At 43.8% G+C, this 26,449-nt stretch overlaps 2 protein-coding genes across 5 annotated transcripts; both read left to right on the top strand.

Moving 5' to 3' along the window:
* Nucleotides 1-15,205: 15,205 nt before the first annotated feature.
* Nucleotides 15,206-19,233, top strand: LOC118387433 (proteinase-activated receptor 1-like). Its single transcript, XM_035775778.2, has 3 exons — nt 15,206-15,434; nt 16,021-16,914; nt 17,056-19,233. Exons 1-3 carry the CDS (start codon nt 15,374-15,376, stop codon nt 17,475-17,477), a joined length of 1,377 nt encoding a protein of 458 aa, XP_035631671.1. The 5' UTR covers nt 15,206-15,373; the 3' UTR covers nt 17,478-19,233.
* A 954-nt stretch (nt 19,234-20,187) lies between these two features.
* On the top strand, nt 20,188-26,142 carry LOC118387432 (proteinase-activated receptor 2-like). 4 transcript variants are annotated; one of them, XR_004826413.2, is made up of 3 exons: nt 20,188-20,385; nt 22,913-24,042; nt 24,659-26,142. XR_004826413.2 is itself a non-coding variant. In XM_035775775.2 (2 exons), the coding sequence occupies exons 1-2, from the start codon at nt 20,310-20,312 to the stop codon at nt 23,986-23,988; spliced, it is 1,152 nt and encodes a 383-aa protein (XP_035631668.1). In that variant the 5' UTR covers nt 20,188-20,309; the 3' UTR covers nt 23,989-26,142. The 4 variants fall into 4 exon arrangements, 3 of the variants coding, with proteins under 3 accessions (XP_035631668.1, XP_035631669.1, XP_035631670.1); XM_035775775.2 differs by having other exon boundaries at nt 22,913-26,142; XM_035775776.2 differs by lacking the exon at nt 20,188-20,385 and adding an exon at nt 20,478-21,653 and having other exon boundaries at nt 22,913-26,142.
* Nucleotides 26,143-26,449: the final 307 nt, after the last annotated feature.

Raw genomic sequence — 26,449 nt, 5'->3', positions numbered from 1 at the left:
ACAAATAAAATTATATAATGAGTCAGCTGTTCAACAGATTAATAATATTTCTAAATAAAAACGCTGTCTTTACGTCTATGTATTGTCTATGTATTGTGTGAGTGGGCGATGGTGCAGACGCACTCTCTCAAAAAAACACTAGTCACATCTTTCCTGTAGCTCAAAGAAATATCCCCATTTACGTCTTTGTCTGAAAACAAACAACATCCGCTCACAAAGACACACTATGCCTGCTGTGTCCCTCATTTACTGGTAAATAATAAATGCTACATGCCATGTTTTACCCCCCAAGCTTCCCCCTCATGTTCAAACAAAACTGATAACCTCAACTCCCATTTTTATCAATTATATCTCAAACATTGTATTTATTTTGATCATCCCACTGTGAGTTCCCGTCAGACCCCGGCAGATACCAGGTGTGACCCTCTGGCCTATCTTGTTCTTCCTGTGTCTCTGACGCACAGATGCTGGGACACAACAGAGAGTCTCATCTAAACATCTGTGGACCCCTCTCACTAAAAACATTGTATTTGGTTCAAAACATTCTCTAAGACCTAAACCTCAACTGGAGTTGTGTATAAAGGATGTGACCAGTGAGCAAGTTGAAGAAGCTAATTGAGGAGCTCCTAAGTATAACATTGGATGGTCAATAATCATGGTCAAGTCCTATTCACAAAGTTAGGGGAGAAGGAGAAACAATTTGGAGAAATTCTAGGTGTACCACCTTTTACTGCAAAAAGAGTTCTACAATCAATGACATGCATGTCAGTCTTTCCTGGTTGAGGGTCGATGAGAGATGAACTGCTTCTCTTGTAGTTTTTTTGGGAAGTATTACTGTAATGAACATTACAGATTCTCTGCATAAGCAAATAACATTCAGCTCAGACACACAAGACATGCAATCAGGTTTATATTCACAGTTACTATGTCCAAAACTAATTCACGGCAACACACAGTACTATATAGAGCCATGATCACAAATTACTCAAGCAAACCGTAAAATGACCTTTAAAAAAATGATTAAAATATATCTCAGGGAATGGCTGGGACTGTGAGGGGACACACACAGACACTCCAACACACACAACATGTGTTAGTTGTATTGTTTATATTATTTGTTAGTTGTATTGTTTGTATTATTTGTTAGTTGTTTTGTTAGTTGTATTGTTTGTATATCATTGTATCTTAAATTTGTTTGACTGTCCTTGTCTATCAGTGTTTGTTAATTGTCATGTTTTTGTGTGGACTCCAGGAAGAGTAGCTGCTAACGAAGATCCAATTAAATAAACCAGAGAACCCTCACAGAGAGCCACCCAACCAGAGCAACTTGACTCACGCCGTCTGTCCGTAGAGGAGCACCTGTCACGTCTGTGACGTCATGTTGTCGCTAACACCATTACTGGTGAGTCATCCAGACTGTTAGACCATACGCTCTGAGGGTACACTCACTGAGCAACAAACACAAACAGTCTGAGGATGGCAATGCGGTGCAGTTACTTCCTCTTTTACATAGACTCTAGTATGTCTTTTCTATTTCCCAGCCATGTCCAGTCAGTGTGTCCCCAGCCATGTCCGGTCAGTGTGTCCCCAGCCATGTCCAGTCAGTGTGCCCCCAGCCATGTCCAGTCAGTGTGTCCCCAGCCATGTCCAGTCAGTGTGTCCCCAGCCATGTCCAGTCAGTGTGCCCCCAGCCATGTCCAGTCAGTGTGTCCCCAGCCATGTCCAGTCAGTGTGCCCCCAGCCATGTCCAGTCAGTGTGTCCCCAGCCATGCCCAGTCAGTGTGCCCCCAGCCATGTCCAGTCAGTGTGTCCCCAGCCATGTCCAGTCAGTGTGTCCCCAGCCATGTCCAGTCAGTGTGCCCCCAGCCATGTCCAGTCAGTGTGTCCCCAGCCATGTCCAGTCAGTGTGTCCCCAGCCATGTCCAGTCAGTGTGTCCCCAGCCATGTCCAGTCAGTGTGTCCCCAGCCATGTCCAGTCAGTGTGTCCCCAGCCATGTCCAGTCAGTGTGTCCCCAGCCATGTCCAGTCAGTGTGTCCCCAGCCATGTCCAGTCAGTGTGTCCCCAGCCATGTCCAGTCAGTGTGTCCCCAGCCATGTCCAGTCAGTGTGTCCCCAGCCATGTCCAGTCAGTGTGTCCCCAGCCATGTCCAGTCAGTGTGCCCCCAGCCATGTCCAGTCAGTGTGTCCCCAGCCATGTCCAGTCAGTGTGTCCCCAGCCATGTCCAGTCAGTGTGTCCCCAGCCATGTCCAGTCAGTGTGCCCCCAGCCATGTCCAGTCAGTGTGTCCCCAGCCATGTCCAGTCAGTGTGTCCCCAGCCATGTCCAGTCAGTGTGCCCCCTCTGTAAACCACCGCTGACAGATTTTTTTTCTAAATAATTATGATAAAACGTGACACTTTTACAACAGGACAATCTGAGGGGGCAGGTGTCACAAAAATAACAGTCTGTTACAGCTGTTTATACTTACAATATGTGTTGTATCAAAATGTACAAGCATTGCATAAACAAAAACAGTTTGAGAGAATCGGTCCGTTCACCAACCAACCAATTGCGAGCCCTCCAGTTTCACCGTAAGTTGTCCCGCTAGCGGGATGCCTTGCCCTAAGTGAACACTTACTTGGACTTTTATTTCTTAAATTCTTATAGCATTGTTGGTTAAGGGCTTGTAAGTAAGCATTTCACTGTAAGATTGTATTCGGTGCATGTGAATAAAATAAAATTTGATTTGATGATTTGATGTGACAGCAGTACTGTCCTTTCTCATACAGTCCCATGGGCTGTAGCACTGTTTGTGTGAGTAGGCGTTTAGATTAGATCAGTGCGGTTTTGGGGTTGAGGTTCAGGCTGTGGTTGTTTCCGCTGGTGGTTGTGGGGCTGTAGCCTACAGGATGAACTTTGCACCGCTGAACTTTTGGCACAAAAGCTAAATATACTTAATTCAAGATGTAAATGATTAAGCTGTTCATTTAATTTTTAAAACTTCATTTTAATTTTTAAAACTTCATTTCAATTATAGTAACAGACTCTCAGTGTAATTGACATGGGGGTGCTATAGTCAGGGTTCCAACAGATAATAAGTAATGTTCCTCACTTAATTTGTCAATTTGGATGTTTTCCCAGTACTGCCCCATTCCTGGTAGTCTGGCTGGTCGTCCTGTGCCTGTTATATAAACTTGTTTAGATCTGGGCTGCATCTTAATCCAGCAAAGTTCTCTCCTAGAATCATCCCTAGCCAACTAAAGTAGGCCAGGGAGCTAAGCATGCTGGATACGTGGCAGCATTATTTATATCACTTACAGCTGTCCAAGTGTCTCACATCTGTAGAGGGTAGTGAGCAAGAACAGAACAGAAGGTAGGGAACGCAGCCCTGATCCGATGCCATAGTTGAGACCTGGGGTCTGTTATTATAGTCAGTATCCTGCCTCCTCCCTTAGCAAGAATGAGCTGATGTTAGTTTTGTATCAGCTAGTGGTCTTCTGAGCAATGTGACCCAACATTCGGTGCTGTTTTGAAGTCCAGCTGCATCTACAGTGGAGAGGACAGAATATGATGTGATATATAACACACACATGCAAGGACACCATGCACACTAAAAGACGCCCCCAGACACACACACACACTAAAACACAAACATACACATTAAAAACACACACACTTGCGTATGGAAGAGTATGGGAACTGAATACATAACATTACATAATAAATGATCAACGATCAAAGCATATTGGGGACAGTTTCATCACATTGAAAATCCTAATGTTTCCCTAATGAGTGAAGTATGAGGGAGTTAAGAGAGCGAGAGACAGGGAGTTTGTTGTTTGAACCCAGGGAGTCTGGTTCTGTGTTTTCTCACTGAGTCATGCTTCCCCTCCCACCCACACACACTCCCACTAATTCCACACGCATGCACGCACGCACGCACGCACGCACACACACACACACACACATACACACTACAACACTCCCACTAATTCCGCACGCACGCACGCACGCACACACACACATACACACTACAACACTCCCACTAATTCCACACACATACACCCACACACATACTCCTACTCAATTGTCCCCACACGGCAATAACATTTCCCTCTGTCTTCAGAGGGCCTCTGAGTCCCCCATACAGCCAAGCCCAGCTCAGCATAATCTAATAGATGACAGTGATGAATGCTCTGACCATTTACTTGTAAAATCAAAGTACAGGTGCAGTAATATTTGTGTTTTTGAGGAGTTTGTACAGTTTTAATATTTCAATATTTTCACTGTAAATTATTAAATTGTACAATGTAGTAATGCTTTCCTGAACACATTGCTTCTCACTCAAACTAAATTCTACATAGCAATATTTGTGACTGTCTGACTTTGTTCATTTATTTTTTTTATTTCACCTTTATTTAACCAGGTAGGCTAGTTGAGAACAAGTTCTCATTTACAACTGCGAACTGGCCAAGATAAAGCATAGCAGTGTGAACAGACAACAACACAGAGTTAGCCAGGAGGAAGACATGGCCAGCCGTTGAGAAATGCTTATTGAAATGTTCGATTATCATGGATATATCGGTGGTGACCGTGTTACCTAGCCTCAGTGCAGTGGGCAGCTGGGAGGAGGTGCTCTTGTTCTCCATGGACTTTACAGTGTCCCAAAACATTTTGGTGTTAGAGCTACAGGATGCAAATTTCTGTTTGAAAAAGCTAGCCTTTGCTTTCCTGACTGACTGTGTGTATTGGTTCCTGACTTTCCTGAACAGTTGCATATCGTGGGGACTATTCGATGCTATTGCAGTCCGCCACAGGATGTTTTTGTGCTGGTCGAGGGCAGTCAGGTCTGGAGTGAACCAAGGGTCTGGAGTGAACCAAGAACCAATCTGTTCTTAGTTCTGCATTTTTTTAACGGGGCATGCTTATCTAAGATGGTGAGGAAATTACTTTTAAAGAATGACCAGGCATCCTCGACTGACGGGATGAGGTCAGTATCCTTCCAGGATACCCGGGCCAGGTCAATTAGAAAGGCCTGCTCACAGAAGTGTTTTAGGAAGCGTTTGACAGTGATGACGGGTGTTTGTTTGACCGCGGACCCATAGCAGATACAGGCAATGAGGCAGTGATCGCTGAGATCCTGATTGAAAACAGTTGAGGTGTATTTGGAGGGCAAGTTGGTCAGGATAATGTCAATGAGGGTGACCATGTTAATGGATTTAGGGTTGCACCTGGTGGGTTCTTTGATTTGATGATTTTTTTCCCTTGATGAACTGGCCTTCCCACATTATTCACTGGCTCTGGCACTGGCTAAATAATGTCATGTGATCTCCGGGAAAGAGAGGGGACCATAGCCAGACAGGGCCAGAGCTCTGTTAACTCAATCACAGGATTCAAAGACACCTTCCTATATACACATGCACGCAGACACACAAGCACACACACCCAGACAGCCGGCTGGATACAATAGCATCATATTTAATGTGCCTCTCTAGACAGGAAAGACATGAACAGATAACACATGATGGATTTGCAGCTCTCTGGACTCTGGTGCTGCTTTAGGTCAAAATTAGATTATCCAGTCTCTTCCATAAACATGTCTTTCTTACGTGTTGTCTTTGGAACTGTCTCCTATTAACATTTCCCGGCAGTTCGTGGCCGTTACCATTAAAATGTCTGATTTTGGGAATCGTTCAACTGGAAGGTAGATCCCACCTAACCCAATTACAAGCCATCTGTATGAGTTACTTGACACTGTGAACCTGATTCCAGGTGGTGAATAGGTGTGTCAAAGTTCACAGTTATGTTCTGATACCGCTACATTCAATGTCATGTCATTAGATAGAGGTTGATGAACAGCAGGCACAATCAGTCTAGCTTGATTCTTTGTCAAGAACTGGCTTCCACTGGCTTCCCTGCTTTTTAAAGTCAGCTACAGACAATATGTTCTCACTGGGCACACACTGGTTGAATGAGTGTTTTGAAATGACATTGAAATGAAATTGCATTGAACCAACATGGGATAGACATTGAATTGACATCTGTGCCCAGTGGGTTATAGAATGAGGTTGACAGAAATGGTTCAGTGTTTCTGTGAATTCCTCTCCACACTGGAAGCTAATAGTTTTTTTCAATTGCTTACAAGCATCAGTCAATACTGAAGCCATTTTTTCAAAACTCTTCACACAGTTTGCATTACCAACATGCATCTTGGCCAAACAGTTATTCTCACCTCCAAACCTCACTCAAACCACCAACACTTGATGCATGCTTCAAAATAAGCGTGTTCGACCATAACACAGGCAACAATTCTCAGTCAGAAAGCATACGTTGTCACTCATATTATTTTATTATTATAACACACTGACCTAAAACACACTAACAACAGGAAGCATTACATAATGCTGAACTTCTCTTCAAAGTTCGAAAGATTTTTCACAAAAATCAGTATAGAATAACACCTCACTTTATTGACTGTACTAAAGTATATGTAACAAGAATTAATAGAAAATGCAGCAATTTGCTTCAGTAGCCTTTATTTATTATATATCTTTGCATATAGTAATCTACTTGTGAAAAATAAAAAGTTGAAACCAAAAGCAAATTCCTGAAATTCCAGGGATGCAATAATAATTACATAAAAAAAACAATAAACAACATTAAAGTATAATCACTCATACTGTACAGTACTGTCCTAGTTCTCCCTCTCTCCTGTGTTCTCATCAACATCATATCTTATGTCTTCTCTGGTGATGCATCTTGGAAAGTATATTCTGGAATGTCTAATCCAACCCTGGCAGTCTTCAGGAGAAGTGTCTCCACACCGCGCATTCATGGCATCCAGAAAGGACATCTAGTCATGTGGATGGTAGTCATAAACCTTCCACCACGCAGTGAAAAACTCCTCTATGGGGTTTAGGTAGGGGGTTTATGGAGGCAGGAATAGTACTGTGTCATGACGTTGCCCTCTTTGGGTACAGCAAACCCCATCCCCCTCTCCCTGTCTCCTACACCCAGGCTGCTGTGGTCAGAGAGAGGTCGTAAATTCCTGGAGGAGGTTATCTCCTCATGGCCACAGAGACAGAGTGAATTTTCATAGAGAACAACGGCATTTCTTCCACCTCACAGAACCTGAGGTCTGAAAAACATTTAAGTTCAGGAGAAGGAATAAAAGATTGGTGAAGAATCCAGCTACGAACTGGTCCGTTTGGTACAATTTTGTGAAACCCCTTGGGAAACAATACGGCCACTTTACCATAACGCTGTTTATATAGTAGCCTCAGATATGAGGCTTACATCTAATTGTTGTATAAGATGAATGAGTGAGGATGATACTGTTTGTGAAATTGTGTAATGTGATGTTGGACTGTTTAATGAAGGAAACTCCAATTCCCTTTGGAGTTTAACTAAATCGGAGGACCGCCCATGAGCACAGTTATGGTCGGGCATCCTGGAACACGCACCTTTTTTTGCAATTCCGAATAAAACCCCCACCTTGAGAATTTCTCAACAGACCATGTTGCTCTCAATTACGAGAGGACAAAGTTTGCAGACCAGCTTACCTCGATAACGAGAGGGCCAAGTTTGCAGACCAGCTTACCTCGATAACGAGAGGACAAAGTTTGCAGACCATCTTACCTCGATAACGAGAGGGCAAAGTTTGCAGACCAGCTTACCTCGATAACGAGAGGGCCAAGTTTGCAGACCAGCTTACCTCGATAACGAGAGGACAAAGTTTGCAGACCAGCTTACCTCGATAACGAGAGGACAAAGTTTGCAGACCAGCTTACCTCGATAACGAGAGGGCCAAGTTTGCAGACCAGCTTACCTCGATAACGAGAGGACAAAGTTTGCAGACCAGCTTACCTCGATAACGAGAGGGACAAGATCTTTTATATTAAGTCTTTGATATTAATTACTAGTCTGCAGCTAGGAATTCGGTATCATTGAATGCGAAGACCGACAACCGCCGAAACATCTATTCTCTAACGACATGAATGAATGAATGTCACTCTGAACTATAGAGAGAGAGAGTTCCTGAATGAGTGAGTGTTCATGTGCAAAGGATTAGCATTTCAATTGTTATAATTATCAACTCTGTAGTGACTTCTCAGCTGACCCCCACTCGTGCAGATAACCAACAATTTACGACGTTTGGAATGAGACTAACGTGAGGTGAAGTAGAATTCATTAAGTAGAATTCATTAATCCGAAGACTATTGATCAGATATGAAAATATTTGTGTAACAGCAAACCATTATTAGACAGAGCTGCATACTTTGATGTTTACTCCTCTCTGGCCTGGGACATCCACGGTTGCTCTCTATACAATCAAATTTCTTCCCCTGCGGTGTGTTTTTGCCAAGTTGAATCCAGCTTCATCCACAAAGATGAATGTACAGTCGTGGCCAAAAGTTTTGAGAATGACACAAATATTAATTTTCACAAAGTTTGCTGCTTCATTGTCTTTAGATATTTTTTTGTCATGTGTTACTATGGAATACTAAAGTATAATTACAAGCATTTCATAAGTGTCAAATGCTTTTATTGACAATTACATGAAGTTGATGCAAAGAGTCAATATTTGCAGAGTTGACCCTTCTTTTTCAAGACCTCTGCAATCCGCCCTGGCATGCTGTCAATTAACTTCTGGGCCACATCCTGACTGATGGCCCATTCTTGCATAATCAATGCTTGGAGTTTGTCAGAATTTGTGGGTTTTTGTTTGTGCATCTGTCTCTTTAGGATTGACCACAAATTCTCAATGGTATTAAGGTCTGGGGAGTTTCCTGGCCATGGACCCAAAATATCGATGTTTTGCTCCCCGAGCCACTTGCTTGGTTGGGAGAAGTTGCTCTCGGAGGATGTGTTGGTACCATTCTTTAAGGCTGTGTTCTTAGGCAAAATTGTGAGTGAGACCACTCCCTTGGCTGATAAACAACCCCACACATGAATGGTCTCAGGATGCTTTCTTGTTGGCATGACACATGACTGATGGTAGCGCTCACCTTGTCTTCTCCGGACAAGCTTTTTTTTTTGACAATGTGGTTTCAGTTTTGACCAATCAATGTTAGCGATTGAAAAAAGCTGTAAGAGTATCTGGGTTCATCCTGACTCTTGCTAGTTATGTTGAAGGATCAGAGTGCAGAGAGACCCTCCACATGTTTCCCATCACAGTGTGAGTTGAAGCAGAACACAGGCGGGGGCGGGGGGGGGATTTCCTAATTCTTCAAGAGAGAGAGATACAAGATAAGTGTTAAAATATTAGTGTAAACTAACATCTCACAGTAAACAGCTGACTGTGTAATGGAAAACCATTGTTAATCCCACAGTAGGACAGTTACTTCATTGCATACAGTACTTTATTGTACTGCCTTGTGTGGGAATGGAATGCCACAGATGACCATAATAAGTAACGTGCTGAGAAATAATTAGTTAAAATCTTCCCAAATCGCAGACTGAAGTTGCCCGAGAGGCTTTGACCAACTCCACTCCATCACTTTGGGGAATGTACAGCGAAAATAACATGAACTTGAATTTGTCACAGTCAGAGGAATTCAGGCCTCTTTGTATTAACAGCATAGTAAGGTCCAGATGAAGGATTGTCCCCAGACACTTCAGTAGACCCAAGCCTTCATGGTCGGACTGTTACACAACTTTCCTGAGAGAAATAATGAGGAAGGCGAGGGAGAGTTGTTGTACTTCGCAATCAAAGTCTACATTCCAATGCACTGCTCCATCCTAACTAAGTGGTATGCTAGTAGTGTGAATATTCGGAGTAGAGCCTTATCACACTCTACCAGAGCCAATTAGACTTCTCCAACAGGTTAACCACTAACCATCGGCAAAATAAGTGTCACTAAACCACTCAAGTAACTTAGTCGCTGATTCACTCTGATATAATCAATGAAGTCTTCTGTCAGACTGGATCAGATGGACTGGATAGAGTGGAGTCTGACCCATGGAGAGAGTAGAGGCGTCTGTTGACCTACGAGGAGACTTAGGTCATATCCAGTGCAAGGTGTGCTGCACGGCAGTCAGATTAGCTTCTTAGCAACAGTTTTCCACAATTGTTTACACGTTTGCTGAATCTTTGGCCCATTTTCACAAAACACAACCAAAAAATGCAAAACTCTACAAAGCTCTAGCAAAAGCAAACATTGCATTCAAAACCGTTTTTCTCTTTCCAAAATGTTTTTTTTTGCATCAAAATGACACACGCGTCATATGAATAGATCTGTCTACAAACCAACACACTTATGTGCTCAAAACACTACTGTGAATATCCCATCAGTAGGGTTATGCCTTTTTGCATTTTCAGTGTTACACTGTAGCCTGTTTTGTAAAAGATTGTTACAGTAATGTATACCTACTAAAATATACATAAATGCAATACAGTAACAAAAACATTGTCATTAATGCAGTATTTTTGAATACTTGTGTTTTGTATGTAACACTTTCCATACTCAACAGCAGAAATCCAGGAAAATCATTCAGTAAAGGGTTTTCTGTACAAAAAAAGGAGTGGCTGTTTCTTTCAAAACTCTAAACACAAAAAGACAAAAACACATGCAAAATGTAAGAAAAAATGCATTAGGCTGCATCCTGCCTCCTATTTTGGTCTAGCCACAGCACCTCATCTACATCACAAGCCAATGTTCTCCCTGGCTAAACAGTGGGGAAAGAATCTTCTGGAGTGACGGATCCAGCCGCTGAAAGCCCCCCAGGAACTTCACCACATGCATCCTCCATTGCCTGGAGAAGAGGCATGCGTGCGAGGGGAAGGAGGTCATGCACCTTCCGTCGCCATGCCGAAAAACTCTTCAGTTGGCTTTAGGAATGGGGAATATGGTGGGAGGTATAGAACAATAAATTGTGGGTGGTCAATGAACCAGTTGCGGACCAGAACAGCCCGGTGGAAACTCACGTTGTCTCAGATGACAACATACCTGGGCTGCTCTGGTCCACCCCTCTGCTCCGCTGAAATGAGGATGCCATGTAGTGTGTCCAGGAATGTGATGAGAAGGGGGGGTGTTGTAGGGACCAAGGTTGGCATGGTGATGGAGGACACCTTGCTGGCTAACGGCTGCGCACATGGTGATATTCCCTCAACGCTGTCCAGGAACATTATTGGCCATTATGAATGTTCCGTCCCCTTCTTTTGGCTAGGTTGAAGCCAGCCTCATCAATGTAAATATAAACGTGCTGAATTGCAACGGCATCCAGCTTCAAGACTCTCTGAAACAGACAAGACAATATGTGACATACCTAGAGCAGTCAATATGGTGAGGCACAATACACTGGATTACACAGTAATGGGTCTATACAGTGCTGATATGATAGTAAGTTCAAAGTATAGTACTTGCAAAATATTCATAGCACTGTTCTTTAACAATGAGTTTCGCTCAAATGGCACCCTGTAGACTTGTTTCATCCAGATTCGGTTGCTCTGTAATACACAGTCTAATGTAGACAAGCCCACCTGGTGAATGTTATTGAATATTGTGTTGTCTGCAATTATGTGGTTCTGGATTTCTCATAGTCTAATGGTGTTGTTTGCCACCACCATGTTTACAATACCGGTCTCCTGTTCTGGTGTGAACAGCCGGTGTCTTCCACCATGGCCTGACCGTCTCTGTTCTGGTGTGAACAGCCAGTGTCTTCCACCATGGCCTGGCCGTCTCTGTTCTGGTGTGAACAGCCGGTGTCTTCCACCATGGCCTGGCCGTCTCTGTTCTGGTGTGAACAGCCGGTGTCTTCCACCATGGCCTGACCGTCTCTGTTCTGGTGTGAACAGCCGGTGTCTTCCACCATGGCCTGGCCGTCTCTGTTCTGGTGTGAACAGCCGGTGTCTTCCACCATGGCCTGGCCGTCTCTGTTCTGGTGTGAACAGCCGGTGTCTTCCACCATGGCCTGGCCGTCTCTCAGTTCTGGTGTGAACAGCCGGTGTCTTCCACCATGGCCTGGCCGTCTCTGTTCTGGTGTGAACAGCCGGTGTCTTCCACCATGGCCTGGCCGTCTCTGTTCTGGTGTGAACAGCCGGTGTCTTCCACCATGGCCTGGCCGTCTCTGTTCTGGTGTGAACAGCCGGTGTCTTCCACCATGGCCTGGCCGTCTCTGTTCTGGTGTGAACAGCCGGTGTCTTCCACCATGGCCTGACCGTCTCTGTTCTGGTGTGAACAGCCGGTGTCTTCCACCATGGCCTGACCGTCTCTGTTCTGGTGTGAACAGCCGGTGTCTTCCACCATGGCCTGACCGTCTCTGTTCTGGTGTGAACAGCCGGTGTCTTCCACCATGGCCTGGCCGTCTCTGTTCTGGTGTGAACAGCCGGTGTCTTCCACCATGGCCTGACCGTCTCTGTTCTGGTGTGAACAGCCGGTGTCTTCCACCATGGCCTGACCGTCTCTGTTCTGGTGTGAACAGCCGGTGTCTTCCACCATGGCCTGACCGTCTCTGTTCTGGTGTGAACAGCCGGTGTCTTCCACCATGGCCTGACCGTCTCTGTTCTGGTGTGAACAGCCGGTGTCTTCCACCATGGCCTGACCGTCTCTGTTCTGGTGTGAACAGCCGGTGTCTTCCACCATGGCCTGGCCGTCTCTGTTCTGGTGTGAACAGCCGGTGTCTTCCACCATGGCCTGGCCGTCTCTGTTCTGGTGTGAACAGCCGGTGTCTTCCACCATGGCCTGGCCGTCTCTGTTCTGGTGTGAACAGCCAGTGTCTTCCACCATGGCCTGACCGTCTCTGTTCTGGTGTGAACAGCCGGTGTCTTCCACCATGGCCTGGCCGTCTCTGTTCTGGTGTGAACAGCCGGTGTCTTCCACCATGGCCTGGCCGTCTCTGTTCTGGTGTGAACAGCCAGTGTCTTCCACCATGGCCTGGCCGTCTCTCTTCTGGTGTGAACAGCCGGTGTCTTCCACCATGGCCTGGCCGTCTCTCTTCTGGTGTGAACAGCCGGTGTCTTCCACCATGGCCTGGCCGTCTCACAGCATGGCAGAAGATCCACAAATATGATATGATTCGGATACAGTAAGCTAAAATAATATTTTTCTTTCAATATGAAATGACATAACTATAACATTGGCCAACAATCACTGAGTAACATAGGCCTACTGATATGTCGGACTGCAGTATACATACATAAAGAGCATAGTGTAGATGGTAGGTAGTAACTTACTGGTTGTCATTTCTGAATGTACAGATGATAGATGCAACTGTGTTGTGGCTCAGGTTGGGCTGAACTCTCTGCCCAGCTTCCCTCATACTCGATCCCTGGTTGAGCACATGATCAACCAATGTGGCCCTGATCTCATCTGAGACAACCTTCCTTCCTCATCCTCGTCCTCTAACTTCTTCACCTCTAGCTCTTGCTTCATCATTGACTTCCATTTTCCTCCAAAACAGGAGAGCTAATCTGGGGCCTTTTATAGTGTTAAAGCTCTGATTTCTAAGTGAACAATTCAGCAACTAGTGTTTACACCTGTGAGTAGTGGGTGTTGCCAATTGATACATAGAGTTTAGCATTATGATTGGCGTTGCTTTCCAAAGGGACTAAATATATTTTAAATTTGTGCCTAATGTAGAGAACTTTTGCATATTTTTTATTTAACTAGGCAAGTCAGTTAATTAAGAACCAATTCTTATTTACAATGACAGCCTTCCGGGAAAGAGTGGGTTAACTGCCTTGTTCAGGGCAAGAATGACAGATTTTTACCTTGTCAGCGCAATTGACAACTGAGTGTAAAGCAGGAATTGTGCTTGCAATTTTGCAGATTTAGTTTAGGGATTTGGTACATGAGATTCAGGTTTCGGTGATTGCGTTTCAAGTTCCAATTTTAGTGTGTAAACAATTGGGAAAAACTCTCAGCATTAATCACAGAAGGTGATTGCAGATTGCAGTTTTAGTTTAACACTAATTGAATAATCTAGAAACAATGTTCATCATGATTGTTGGAGGTTTCTTGAAGCTGAATACTTTGTTCTGAACCTTGACAGGCAGACAGAACGTTGGGTTGGGGATAGTTCTAAACAGCAAGGTCAGTTTACTTTCCCAAGGAAAACCAGCCTCTGGAAATAGACAGGAAACAGAGGGGTTTTTAAATGCTTGAGCGAGGTCAACATCAAATGCATTCCTCTTAAAGGGCTACATGGTCAATCTGCTGTCTGCATTGTCTGTGCAGCATTTACGGCCTCTGCAGAAATCAGGGCATTCATACTTTTTGCGGAGCAGCGCAGAATTGTTGTGAAGGAAGTTTTCAAGGAAATGAGTTTCTGATTATACAGGACTTCATGTCAATGCAGAGCTACAGTATACAGAGCCCTCCGTATTGTTACAAAATTTGAGGCGCACGGTGATGCGCTATGGAACTCAATGGCACCTCCGACCACATTTTCGGATTAAGCATAAATTGGCTCTTACAAGAATCACACTAAACCCAGACATTTTGATTTGTATAAATTATAGCGGCGTATAAATTACATTATCAAGTACATTCAACAATAATGTGTTGTCCCACAGCTTTGTACCACTGATTTAATAATTGTTATAAATGTGCTCTGCAGTACCATAGGAGACTCAGCTGCAACTGTTATCTTGAGGCCATTAGTAGTCTGCTTTTACAGAAAGTAATTCCTCGCCAAATTACTTCCTGTCCATTCTTATACCCCCCCCCCCCTTCGCTCTTGAACATCACAATTGGCCATTTCCCGGAAATTCCTGATGCTGACCATTATCAATGTCAGATCTGCACAAAATTGAGGAAATACATCTTTATATAATCATCAGCAAGCACAACCTCACTAAACAAAACATATCAAACTGACAAACAGCATTCTTCAATATTCATATGATCTCAAAAGCGTTTTAGATGAATGAAATTGTTGAAAAATATGATTATCTCCTCTTGTCAGAAACTAGGAGTATATAGGTGTACTGTGTACTGCACCTGTCTGTGTTCATATCGAACATTAATTTTAATGATAATAATACAAATAAAAAGTAGGCAATAAAACTGGAACCGCAAGTGTAAAAAAAAAAGTTACATCTTCTATTTAACAGTTGTGCTAACAAGAAAACAGCATTGATCTCCATTCAGTAATTCCATTAAACGTTAACTGTCGACCCATGTGAATGTTAGTCCAGTCTTTGACTCAAGTGATGACATCAGAAGATAGGAACGCGCGCCACGCTGGACAATTTCCATATTCTGCGTCACGGATGGACTGGGGAGGCGTAAACTGTCTGAAAGCGACAGTTAGTTCTCTATGCAGCAACAGAGAAGGAGACCAAACATACATACAGGTTGATAATAATACGTGTTCAGATCTAGAATAAACGCTTTAGGCTACATTAGTAAATCTGTTAATCTTTATTGGACTTCATTACAGTTCTGCGAGAATGTTTTTCAAAGCCGTTCTATTCCTGGCAGGCGTGCATGCGGTTTCAGGCGTTTTTAACGGTGAGTAGAATTCGCCTGATCCGTGATAAAATGTATTACATACAACGAATGTGTAGCCTACACTTTTAGGCCCTGAATTATAGCCTTAGACTATTATTTGGAAAAGTTGAATTCTATGATATCGGCCGGTCGGTGTGGCACGGTGACTTATAACCGTAGCAACATAAAGTATTATGTGAAACATTTACAGACAGTTACATATTCCAAAGTATACATTTTATCCTTTACTTTTCTTGTCTGAAATAACTCTCCTTTTTATGATGCAAGAAAACAGGTTTAAATGTATTGCGATAGGATTTTAGAAGTGGTCTTGTTTAACACCAATTTATTGACAGAACCAGCATTTTATCAACAACGAAAAGTAGATTTTAAAGAAAGTTGTTCCAATACCCATGTAGCACCTCTCATTTTCAGGACACACATTATAGTCATCCCATTTTCAAAGGGATCCTATAGGAACTTCAAACAGTCTGTTTCAGGTCCTCCATAACACTGAGCTCTATGACTATTATAATGTAGACTGCAGTGTTACACACCTATTCCCATGTCTGACTGACTTGTGTCTCTGTATTGTTTTTCTCCACAGGCAGCTCCATCGTGAGGACCTTTGCCAGGAGGTTAGTCATGGAAGGGTCCGTGGTCACAGACGAGCCAATAGATCTAGACCTACTGGACTACTACCCAGACATAGACAGTAATGGGACTGGAGTTGGACTAAACAATGTGTCCGGACCGGGAGAGAGAGTTGGGTTTATAAATGGGTCCAGACTGAGACCATTGGAACTGGGCTCTGCCAGGAATGCTACAGAAGTCTGGTCTTACACCATCTCTGTTATGGCCAACAACTTCCTCACAGGCCACCTCTCTACCATCTTCATCCCGACGCTTTACACCTTCATCTTCCTCATCAGCGTGCCTCTTAACATTGTTGCCATGGTGACCTTTGCCCAACGGATCCGGCCCATGAAGCCAGCAGTGATCTACATGCTGAACCTGGCAGCCGCCGACCTGCTGTTCGCCCTGCTGCTGCCCTTCAAGATCGTCTACCACTACAATGGCAATGACTGGGACTTCGGCGAGGGGTTGTGCCGCCTGGTCACTGCGGCCTTCTACTGCAATATGTACTGCTCCATCCTCCTCATGACCTGTGTCAGCGTGGACCGCCTGCTGGCAGTTGCCTACCCCATCAACTCCCTGTCCTGGAGGAGCCCCCGCAACGCAGCCTTGGCCTGTAGCGCCATGTGGATCCTGGCTGTGGGTGGCTCGCTGCCTCTTGTCCTCTCACAGCAGACAGTCTACTACAATCCACTGGATATCACCACCTGCCATGACATCCAGAACCTAGAGCTGTTAGAGTATCAATACGTCTTCTTCTTTCCTACACTCTCCTGCACCCTCTACTTCCTGCCGCTGTTCGTAATGGTGATCTGTTACTCCCGGGTGGTGCAAGTGCTCAACAAGGCTCCGTGCGGTGTTGTAGGTAAATACAAACCAGGGAAACCAGACATAATGTACTTAATTTGGCTAATCTGTTTCTTAATCTTGATGCAGCAGGTCTGTTTAAAAAATACACCTCATTAGAGGATAATGATATTTTCCATTGTAATTTGATCTGATCTAGGCCGTTCAAGGCAGAAGGCGCGGGCTGTGGTGATGGCGGTTACCGTGCTTGTGGTGTTCGTGGTCTGTTTCACACCCACCAACTCCATTCTCCTCGCTCACTACCTCCAGATCGCTGGGCAGGTGGGTGGGGAGCCGGACGCTACCCATGTGGCCTACCTCGTGTCACTATGTTTGGGGAGCATCAGCTGCTGCCTGGACCCCCTGGTCTACTATTTTGGCTCGTCCCAGTGCCAGAGGCAGCTGGAGGGGGCGCTGGGATGCCAGGCGGTCACTGAGGGAAGGAAGAGTCTGGCCTCGTCCTCTGGTTCCTCCAGGACCAGCACCAGGACCAGAATAAGCACGAGGACCAGCACTAGGATTACTAAGGTGGATACCTTCCAGGCCAGCCTCAGCAGCCAGTACAAGAAACTCCTTGTCTGATGGATGGAGACACAGAGAGCTGTTTCTTTTTCACTGACAATTAAAAATATATATTTAGTATATGCTTTATTTCCACTGTTTCAGACAGTGCAAGATGCTTTGGTCTGACAGATAGACATGGACCAAAGCTAGGCTATTTCTGATGAGAGAAAATGGATTTGGCTTGTATGATGAATTCAGTCAGACATTCATCCATAGGTCTGGGTTAGCTATGCCCAACTGTAAATATGAAGAAGAGATATACACGTTGTTTCAGACAGTGCAAGAAGCTGCTGTCATGATTGTCATGGACCAAAGTTGTTTCTGAATTGTACACCACTACAGTACCAAGAATATATATTTAGGGTAAGAGAAAAGGAAAATGTAAGTTTTGTGAAAATGTAATGGATAATACAATTTTTAATCTTGAAGCAGGTTTAAATTCCCCAAAACGATTTATTTTAAGTTTGATGGTCTGCGATAAGGGAATAACAAAGGAGTCTTTATTCAATCCTGTATTTTACCATTTCTTAAACGCTTGCTGAACAATACAAGGAAATGCTTTCGACGCAAGCTGAGTGAGGTCACTGCTATGCCTGCTGGCCATAGAGATATTTACTCAGCATTGTGAAGTGTATAGCCTAAGCACTATGTTGTCAATGTTGTATAGAAATACCATACAGTTTATTAGGTACACCCTTTCTTGTACCAGGTCGGACCCCCTAAGCCTCCAGAACAGCCTGAAATCTTTGCGGCTTAGAAAGGTTGCACAATTTGTATAAAGGGACCTAACGTGTGCCAGGAAAACATTCCCCACACCATTACACCACAGCCCAGTATGGTTGTCTGCTGCAATGTTTTTAGAAACTTTTACAAATGACTCAAGACATTTCATCTTTTCATTTTTTAATTCAATAAGTATTCAATTATTTTGTTATGGCAAGCCTAAAAATGTGCTTAACATGTCACATTACAAGTTGCATGGACTCACTGTGTGCAATGCCAGTGTTTAACATGAATTTTGAATGAGTACCTCATAAGGGGGTCTGACCTGGTACAAGATGGATGTACCTAATCTGTAAGGTCCCTCAGTCAAGCAGTGAATTTCAAACACAGATTCAACCACAAAGACCAGGGAGGTTTTTTAATACCTTGCAAAAGAAGGGCACTGATTGGTAGATGGGTAAACATAATAAAAGCAGACATTGAATGGTGTATCAATACACCCAGTGATACAGGCGTAGGAGCGGTGGTGTCCCTTAATAAACTGACCACTGTGTGTATATTATCACTCAAATAACTTTAGCTCACACTCATTATTACTAAATATTCCATTTGTGTGAATGTATAATCTATACATTCAGATTGGAAGAGCTGCTTGACTACTCAAATACCCAGACAAGTCGAGCAAAACGCGTCAGAGCAGGTACTATGCTGCGTACAGACACTTGCGCACGCAACGATAGAAATATAACGTATTGCGGTACTAATTTGAGAGTAAGAAGTGCTGTGATGCCCCCTATTGGTGTGAATTATACATCAAGGCAAGTACATTTACAGCACTTTGTCACAGTCCTGCATGTTGCATTTACGTACGGCAGTTGGCGCTACATATCTATTTAGTACATTCAGTGGAATTTATATTTGGTCTGGAGGATAACATTAAATGAACAAAAATATTAAATGGTCTTAAAGAAGGTATTTGTGCCATACTGTTACAGAACAGTACAAAAAACAATGGTAAATGTTTCAAATAAAGCTATCTGATTTTTTTGTGTGTGATGATGTATAATTTGTTGGTGGTTTAATTTCTTTAAAATGAATTTAAGGACTATAAATAATGGACACAGAGGCATTGTGAATAGCTGAAATATTGAGTAATACATGTTTATGCACACACACTGGCAGTGACTCACCAATTTTGTCTCATAATTTAAGGTAGTTGACCAAATTAATTCCACATGAAACCTTTTCATTTAGATAATTCATTTCCATTATGATTTGTCCTTTCTTCCCATCACCACAATTCCTCTCCATTCCATTCCTCCGTTTCACCTGTACAAAGAAAGAGAAAAGCACCCGAGAGTCCGCAAGTAAATAGCCATCTGCTCTGTTTTATGGACCAAACAGAGATGCTAGTGACTAACTCAAACAAAAAGATCAAACTGCTGTAACTTCCACTGAGCCTGCCCTGAGTACACTGGACCTGATGCAAGACACACCACTTTCTTGTTAGTCTCATAAACCTTTGCTCTGTGTTGCAACTGGGAACATAACGACAGAGAAGAGGGCAGGAGACATCAGCAGACAGGGAATCATATTCTTTAACTGTGAGGAAATATTCTTGATGCACTCCTCTTTTCCACTGAAATGCTATCCCACTATTAACTAGCCTACCTACTACACATGCTGTTAGGCCTACTCTACCACAGTGCTGAGCTATACATTTCCTTAGGCCTATGCTTGTAAAGGAGGCACATTTAAACATCCGTTTTTCTGCAGTTGGTAGTGAAGGCACAGCTCTAGGATTAGTTTATACCGTCCTCGACTTCAAGCCTAGGTGGAAAAATATAAAACTGACCTTAGATCAGTGTCTGAGGGCAACATCTGGACATACTACATCTGCTCAGGCAGTCAGCCTGAACAACACAGGTGTGCATGGTCACGTGTCTTAAAACATTACGCAGGTTTTTTCTTCTCACCTGTTATGTAAGGAAGGGGTGTGGTACCCTACCTCTTCCGTTTACTTCAACGTCGCACAGACAAAAGGAATACACAAGCGCGTGTATCAGCATTCAACACTCTTCATACATCGCAGATAGATCAATATTGGAAAGTTTTGTGGAAGTCAACATGGGTTTTCAGTCACATTGGTTAAAACTTATATTTTTATTTACCTGCGTCAATCTCTGTCTGTCTCAGAAAAATGGTAAGAGAAGGCTTTCCCCCTCTATTTCTCGTTATTTGTTTTTTTTTCCAAATTTTGGACAATTTATTGTGTCGGATTTCCTCGATCTGATTGCTTTGAATGCAGAGTTTGTGAACTACCACAAAATGTGATGATATTTCCAATATCGGTGTGGTTACAAACCTCAAAGCATCAATGAGTGATGTCATCATCCCACATGGCAATGGGCTTGTTCAACATTGCTGCGACAGTGCAGGCGACTGCGACTGCTTACTGATTTATCTACAAATCACCTTGCATTTTTTATGTTTTACATTTTATTCCAAAATCATGGCATTAATATGGATTTGGTCCCCCTGAACTCATCTGGGAAGGCTTTCTACTCGATGTTGGAACATTGCTCTGGGGATTTGCTTCCATTCAGCCACGAACATTAGTGAGGTCAAGCACTGATGTTGGGCGATTAGGCCTGGCTCGCAGTCAGCGTCCCAAATTCAACCCAAAGGTGTTCGACGGGGTTGAGGTCAGGGCTCTGTGCGTGCGGGGCAGTCAAGTTCTTCCACACCGATCTCGACAAAACAGGAAAGGGCCTTCCACAAACTGTTGAATGTTTGAAAGCATAGAATGGTCTAGAATGTCATTGAATGCTGTAGCGTTACGATTTTTCTTCACTGGACCCAAGGGGCCTAGCCCGAACCATGAATAACAGCTCCAGACATTATTCCTCCTCCACCAAACATTACAGTTGGCACTATGCATATGGGGAGGGTAGCACTCCAGGCATCTGACAAATCCAGATTAGCCTTTCGGACTGCCAGATGGTGACGCGTGATTCATCACGCCAGAGAACGCGTTTCCACTGCTCCCGTCCAATGTTGGCGAGCTTTACACCACTCCAGCCGACGCTTGGCATTGTGCATGGTGATCTTAGGTGTGCGGCTGCTCGGCCATGGAAACCCACGTCATGAAGCTCCCAACGAACAGTTCTTGTGCTAACGTTGCTTCCAGAGGCAGTTTGGAATTCGGTAGTGAGTGTTGCAACCGAGGACGGATGATTTTTGCGCTACGCGCTTCAGCACTCGGCAACCCCATTCTGTGAACTTGTGTGGCGTGGATGAGCCGTTGTTGGTCCTAGATGTTTCCACTTCACAATAACAGCACATAGAGTTGACCGGTGCAGCTCTAACAGGCCAGAAATTTGACAAATTGACTTGTTGGAAAGGTGGCATCCTATGACAGTACCATGTTGAGTCACTAAGCTCTGCAGTAAAGGCCATTCTGCTGCCAAGGTTTGAATATGGAGATTGCATGGCTGTGTGATCGATTTTATACACCTGTCAGCAACTGGTGTGGCTGAAATGGCCGAATCCACACATTTTAAGGGGTGTCCATAACTTTTTATATATGGGGTACTTCTACTTCCATTTTTTTTAAAGCTAGGACTCTGGTACACAGCAACAGCAGGGTCGCTCCAGTACAGTAGGTAGCAGTAATGCACCATATGGTTGGATGCCAACGGCCAATAAACCCCACAGAAAAAGAGGCGGAGGCAACAACAGTTTTTATAGTTAGCTAGAACAATTGTTGATACTGTCCTCTGCCACAGCCATTCAGTCACTGTTTTCCAGCAGTTCTGTTAACAAGGGTGAGAGCAGGTGTTTAGGAACCTGGGTGCTAGCTAGCTAGTTAGCAAGCTAGTACTTGTTACACGGCATGCGGGAGAGATAGCTAGCTAGCACACCGGTAGACTGTACATTGCCCCCCGCCTGTCAGTCATTGTTTTCCTGCAGTTCTGTTAATGACGGCGAGGGTCAGTGTTGTAGGTGTTCGGCGGGTGTTTAGGACGCTGGGTGCTAGCTCGTTAGCTAGACTCTGGTACACAGCAGGTGGGATAGATAGTTAGCTGGCAATAGCTGGGATACCGGTAGACACGCAGTTCTGTTAACAACAACGAGGGTAGATGTTCGGCAGGCGGGAGCGAAGGACACTGTGCTAGCTTGATGGCAGACTGGGAGTGACACCGGTAGCTAGCTAGGACACCGGTTGACTGTCATTTGCCCCCTGAAAAACTCAGATGGAGGAATGCCCACATGAAGGAACACCATCATATACACTATTGAGATTTTTTAAACTGAAAATTACCACTAAGGGGTATACTACAAAGCAGGATCAATGAGTTAGCCAGCTAACTTTGATGACCAGAAATAACTTTTTCTGGTTCATAAAGAAAGCTACACTTAAATACAGTATGTGTTTTTGGATGTTGAGTTAAGTAGACATTGCCCATTTTAAGCTTATCCTTATTCTCCTTGTTCCTACTTTTTGTTTACCCCTCTGGCGTCTTATTAGTTGATTTCAAATAAATGTTTACTTTTGATATAGTTTACATAAGTACAATAAAAAAGTAATAATTGAGGCATCTACCTGACAGCGAAGTAAATAAGTCACAAATGTCTATTGTATTCAAATGGTATACATTCTAACCTCATTGTTTGAAGTCCTTAAACAACCCTGTTTATAATCCCCTTGTTTCTCGCCTCTTTCTCAGAGCGTAATGCTGCCGTTGACGACCGAGGATTCTCAGGGAACGAGACAATGGAGGGGGTAGGGGTCTCCCTTATGGGCCTCATGGTTCTGGACAGTCATCTGACCACAGTGTTCCTCCCCATCGTCTACATAGTGGTGTTTGCTGTGGGGCTGCCCACCAACACCATGGCCATCTGGGTCTTCCTGTTCAGGACCAAGAAGAAGCACCCTGCCGCCATCTACATGGCCAACCTGGCTCTGTCTGACCTGCTCTTTGTCATCTGGACGCCTCTGAAGATCGCCTACCACTTCAACGGTAACGACTGGATCTATGGAGAGAGGCTGTGTAAAGTCCTGGTGGGCTTCTTCTATGGGAACATGTACTGCTCCATCCTCTTCATCACCTGTATCAGTGTCCAGCGCTACTGGGCCATTGTTTACCCCCTCTCCCAGGATTGTAGGAACAACCATGTAGCCATCGGTGTCTCGGTCGCAGTCTGGGTGGGGGTCTGGCTGCTGACCACCCCTCTCTACCTCTATGACCAGACGGTCAAGGTGACCAACCTCAACATCACCACCTGCCACGATGTCATCCGGCCCAGCCAGATTAGCATGGCCGTCGGCTACTTCCTGACCATGGGAACCCTGGGATTTGTAGTTCCCACTGTGGTGTGCGTGGTGGCCTACGTTCTCATGCTCAAGTCCCTGAGGAACTCAATGACGGACAACAGCATCTCCAAGAATCGGCGCAAGGCTGTGGTGCTCATCATTACTGTGCTGGTCATGTTCCTAGTCTGTTTCACCCCCAGTAACATCATGTTGCTGGTGCACTACTCCCTCCTGCTGGCCGGAGTAGTGAACGATGGCTACGGCTTCTACATCACCGCCCTGTGTCTGGCCGCCCTCAACAGCTGTGTGGATCCATTCATCTACTACTTCATCTCAGAGGAGTTCAGGGAGCATGTGAAGAACACGCTGAGGTGCCGAAGTGAGAGGACAGTGGCGAGGATGAGGGTCTCGTTCAGCGCTCTTAAGTACTCCAAGAAAAAAAGCGCCTACACGTCAGACTCGGGGAACACACAGAGCTGCTCCTGTTAAGGGGGTTGTCATGTGGAGATGGAAGTTGGCTGATGTTTTTAAAGTACTGGACAGGTGAAAGAGGAAGAGCTGGTGACCATCTGCCATGTTGCATCATTATTAATGGACATGGTGCCATTTTAAACTGAGTTGCAACCCCAGACTACTTCATATTATGTGCTAGTGTTACATTGGCTTCTCTTCCCTCATACATGATATTTACATGGAGATTTTGTTGGTTTTATATAGAGGGCAAAATTAGTAAGAGTGATGAGGCAAATAGTTTTTATTCCGTGTTACTGATCCATCCTCCACGTTTAGACAATCAGATGTCCATTAATTTTGGTCCAGTGCGGAGCTCTCAAACTTTCAACTGAGTTCTCAGTGCCCTGCACTGACCCTTTACTTTTTTTAAGTGAGCCATTCACATACAGTACCTAGTGAAAGTCTACACACCCCTTGCACAGTTATGGAGTTTTCTACACCACCTTCTTGACATTTTCAAAGTGAAAGAAAAAGTATAGAAAATGTTTGAAAAAAATAAACAAAGATTTCTTGTTTGTATTCACACCCCATAGTTAACACTTAGTGGAAGCACCTTTGGCAGCAATTACAGCTGAAAGTAATTTTGAATAACATTCTACCTACTCTTAGCGTAACATTATATCCATTGTTTTGGCTGTGTGCTTAGGGTCGTTGTCCTGTTGGAAGGTGAACCATCGCCCCAGTCTCTGAGGTCCTGAGTGCTCTGGAGCAGGTTTTCATCAAGGATCTCTCTGTACTTTGCTCCGTTCATCTTTCCCTCGATACTGACTAGTCTCCCACAGCATGATGCTGCCACCACCATGCTTCACCGTAGGGATGGTGCCAGTTTTCCTCCAGACGTGAGGCTTGGCATTGAGGCCAAAGAGTTTAATCTTGGTTTAATCAGACCAGAGAATCTTGTTTCTCTTGGTCTGTGAGTCCTTTAGGTACCTTTTGGCAAACTCCAAGCGTGCTATCATGTGCCTTTTACTGAGGAGTGACTTCCGTCTGCCCACTCTACCATAAAGGCCTGATTGGTAGAGTGCTGCAGAGATGGTTGTCCTTCTAGAAGGTTCTCCCATCTCCACAGAGGAACTCTGGAGCTCTGTTAGAGTGACCATCGGGTTCTTGATCACCTCCCTGACCAAGGCCCTTCTCCACCGACTGCTCAGTTTGGCCGGGCAGCCAGCAGCTCAAGTAAGAAGTCTTGTTGGTTCCATTTAAGAATGATGGAGGCCACTGTGTTCTTGGGGACCTTCAATGCTGCAGACTTTTTTTTTTGGTACCCTTCCCCATTTCTGTGCCTCGACACAATCCTGTCTCGGAGCTCTATGGACAATTCCTTCGACCTCATGGCTTGGTTTTTGCTCTGACATGTACTGTCAACTGTAGGACCTTTTTTTATATAGACAGGTGTGTAACTTTCCAAATCATGTCCAATCAATTGAATTTACCACAGGTGGACTCCAAACAGGTTGTAGAAACATCTCCAGGATGATCAATGGAAATATATACCTGAGCTCAATTTTAAGTCTCATAGCAAAATGTCTGTTTTTTAAAAATATATAAATTGGAAACTATTTCTACAAAACTGTTTTTGCTTTGTCATTATGGGGTATTGTGTGTAGATTGAGGATTACAAAATATTTAATCAATTTTAGATAACCAAATGTGGAAAAAGAGAAGGGGTCTAAATACTTTCCGATTGCACTGTATTTACCTGGGCATTTCTCCTTTATTTGTCTTTGATCTTGACAGACTCCCCAGTATCTGCCGGTGACAAGCATACCCATAATATGATGCCACCACATTACTTGAAAATACGAGGGGTTGGTAGAATTGTATTTAAAATTATTTTCAGCTGTAATTGTGAAGACCTGCACAATCAAGACATCTTCATAATAAATGTTTTTACGTTGTCTTTCACTTTGAAAATGTGGAGCAGGTTGTGTCAATTGGTAGAAAAAAACTAGAATGTAATCCCTTTTTAGAATTTTACGGCAGAACCTTTTGAAGCTATTAAAGGGATGTGTAGATTTTCACTAAGCATTGTAAACCATGAATGTATGATATTTCTATCACCTATGCATATGCTCGTGAAGCTAATCTGATAAATAAAATGTAAATATTGTACATATTACATTTGTAATATTACATATTGTGTGTAATGTTTTATTTTTCAATAGAAATACATAAAACAAAAATTATATGCCCTTGGCTTTGTCAGCCGAGTGGCATTTAGCAATGGTTCCCTTTCTGTTGTGACCTGAGTTTACATAACTACCAAGTAGAGAAGAGGACATTCTGATCATTACCTTGAATGTATAGGAGAACTTTCACCTACACCCTGAGAGATGTTGCAGCTTTAACTGAAATGGCAAAGAGAACCAATACTAGATTGGCATAGCTCTGATTTATTTAGAAAAAGGTTTTCTCTATCCTATAAGATTTGTCTGTG

The sequence above is a fragment of the Oncorhynchus keta genome, chromosome 9 (assembly GCF_023373465.1).
Source record: "Oncorhynchus keta strain PuntledgeMale-10-30-2019 chromosome 9, Oket_V2, whole genome shotgun sequence".
Taxonomy (NCBI): domain Eukaryota; kingdom Metazoa; phylum Chordata; class Actinopteri; order Salmoniformes; family Salmonidae; genus Oncorhynchus; species Oncorhynchus keta.
Note: the sequence above shows the minus strand (reverse complement) of the source record. Positions and strands in the feature narration are given on the sequence as shown.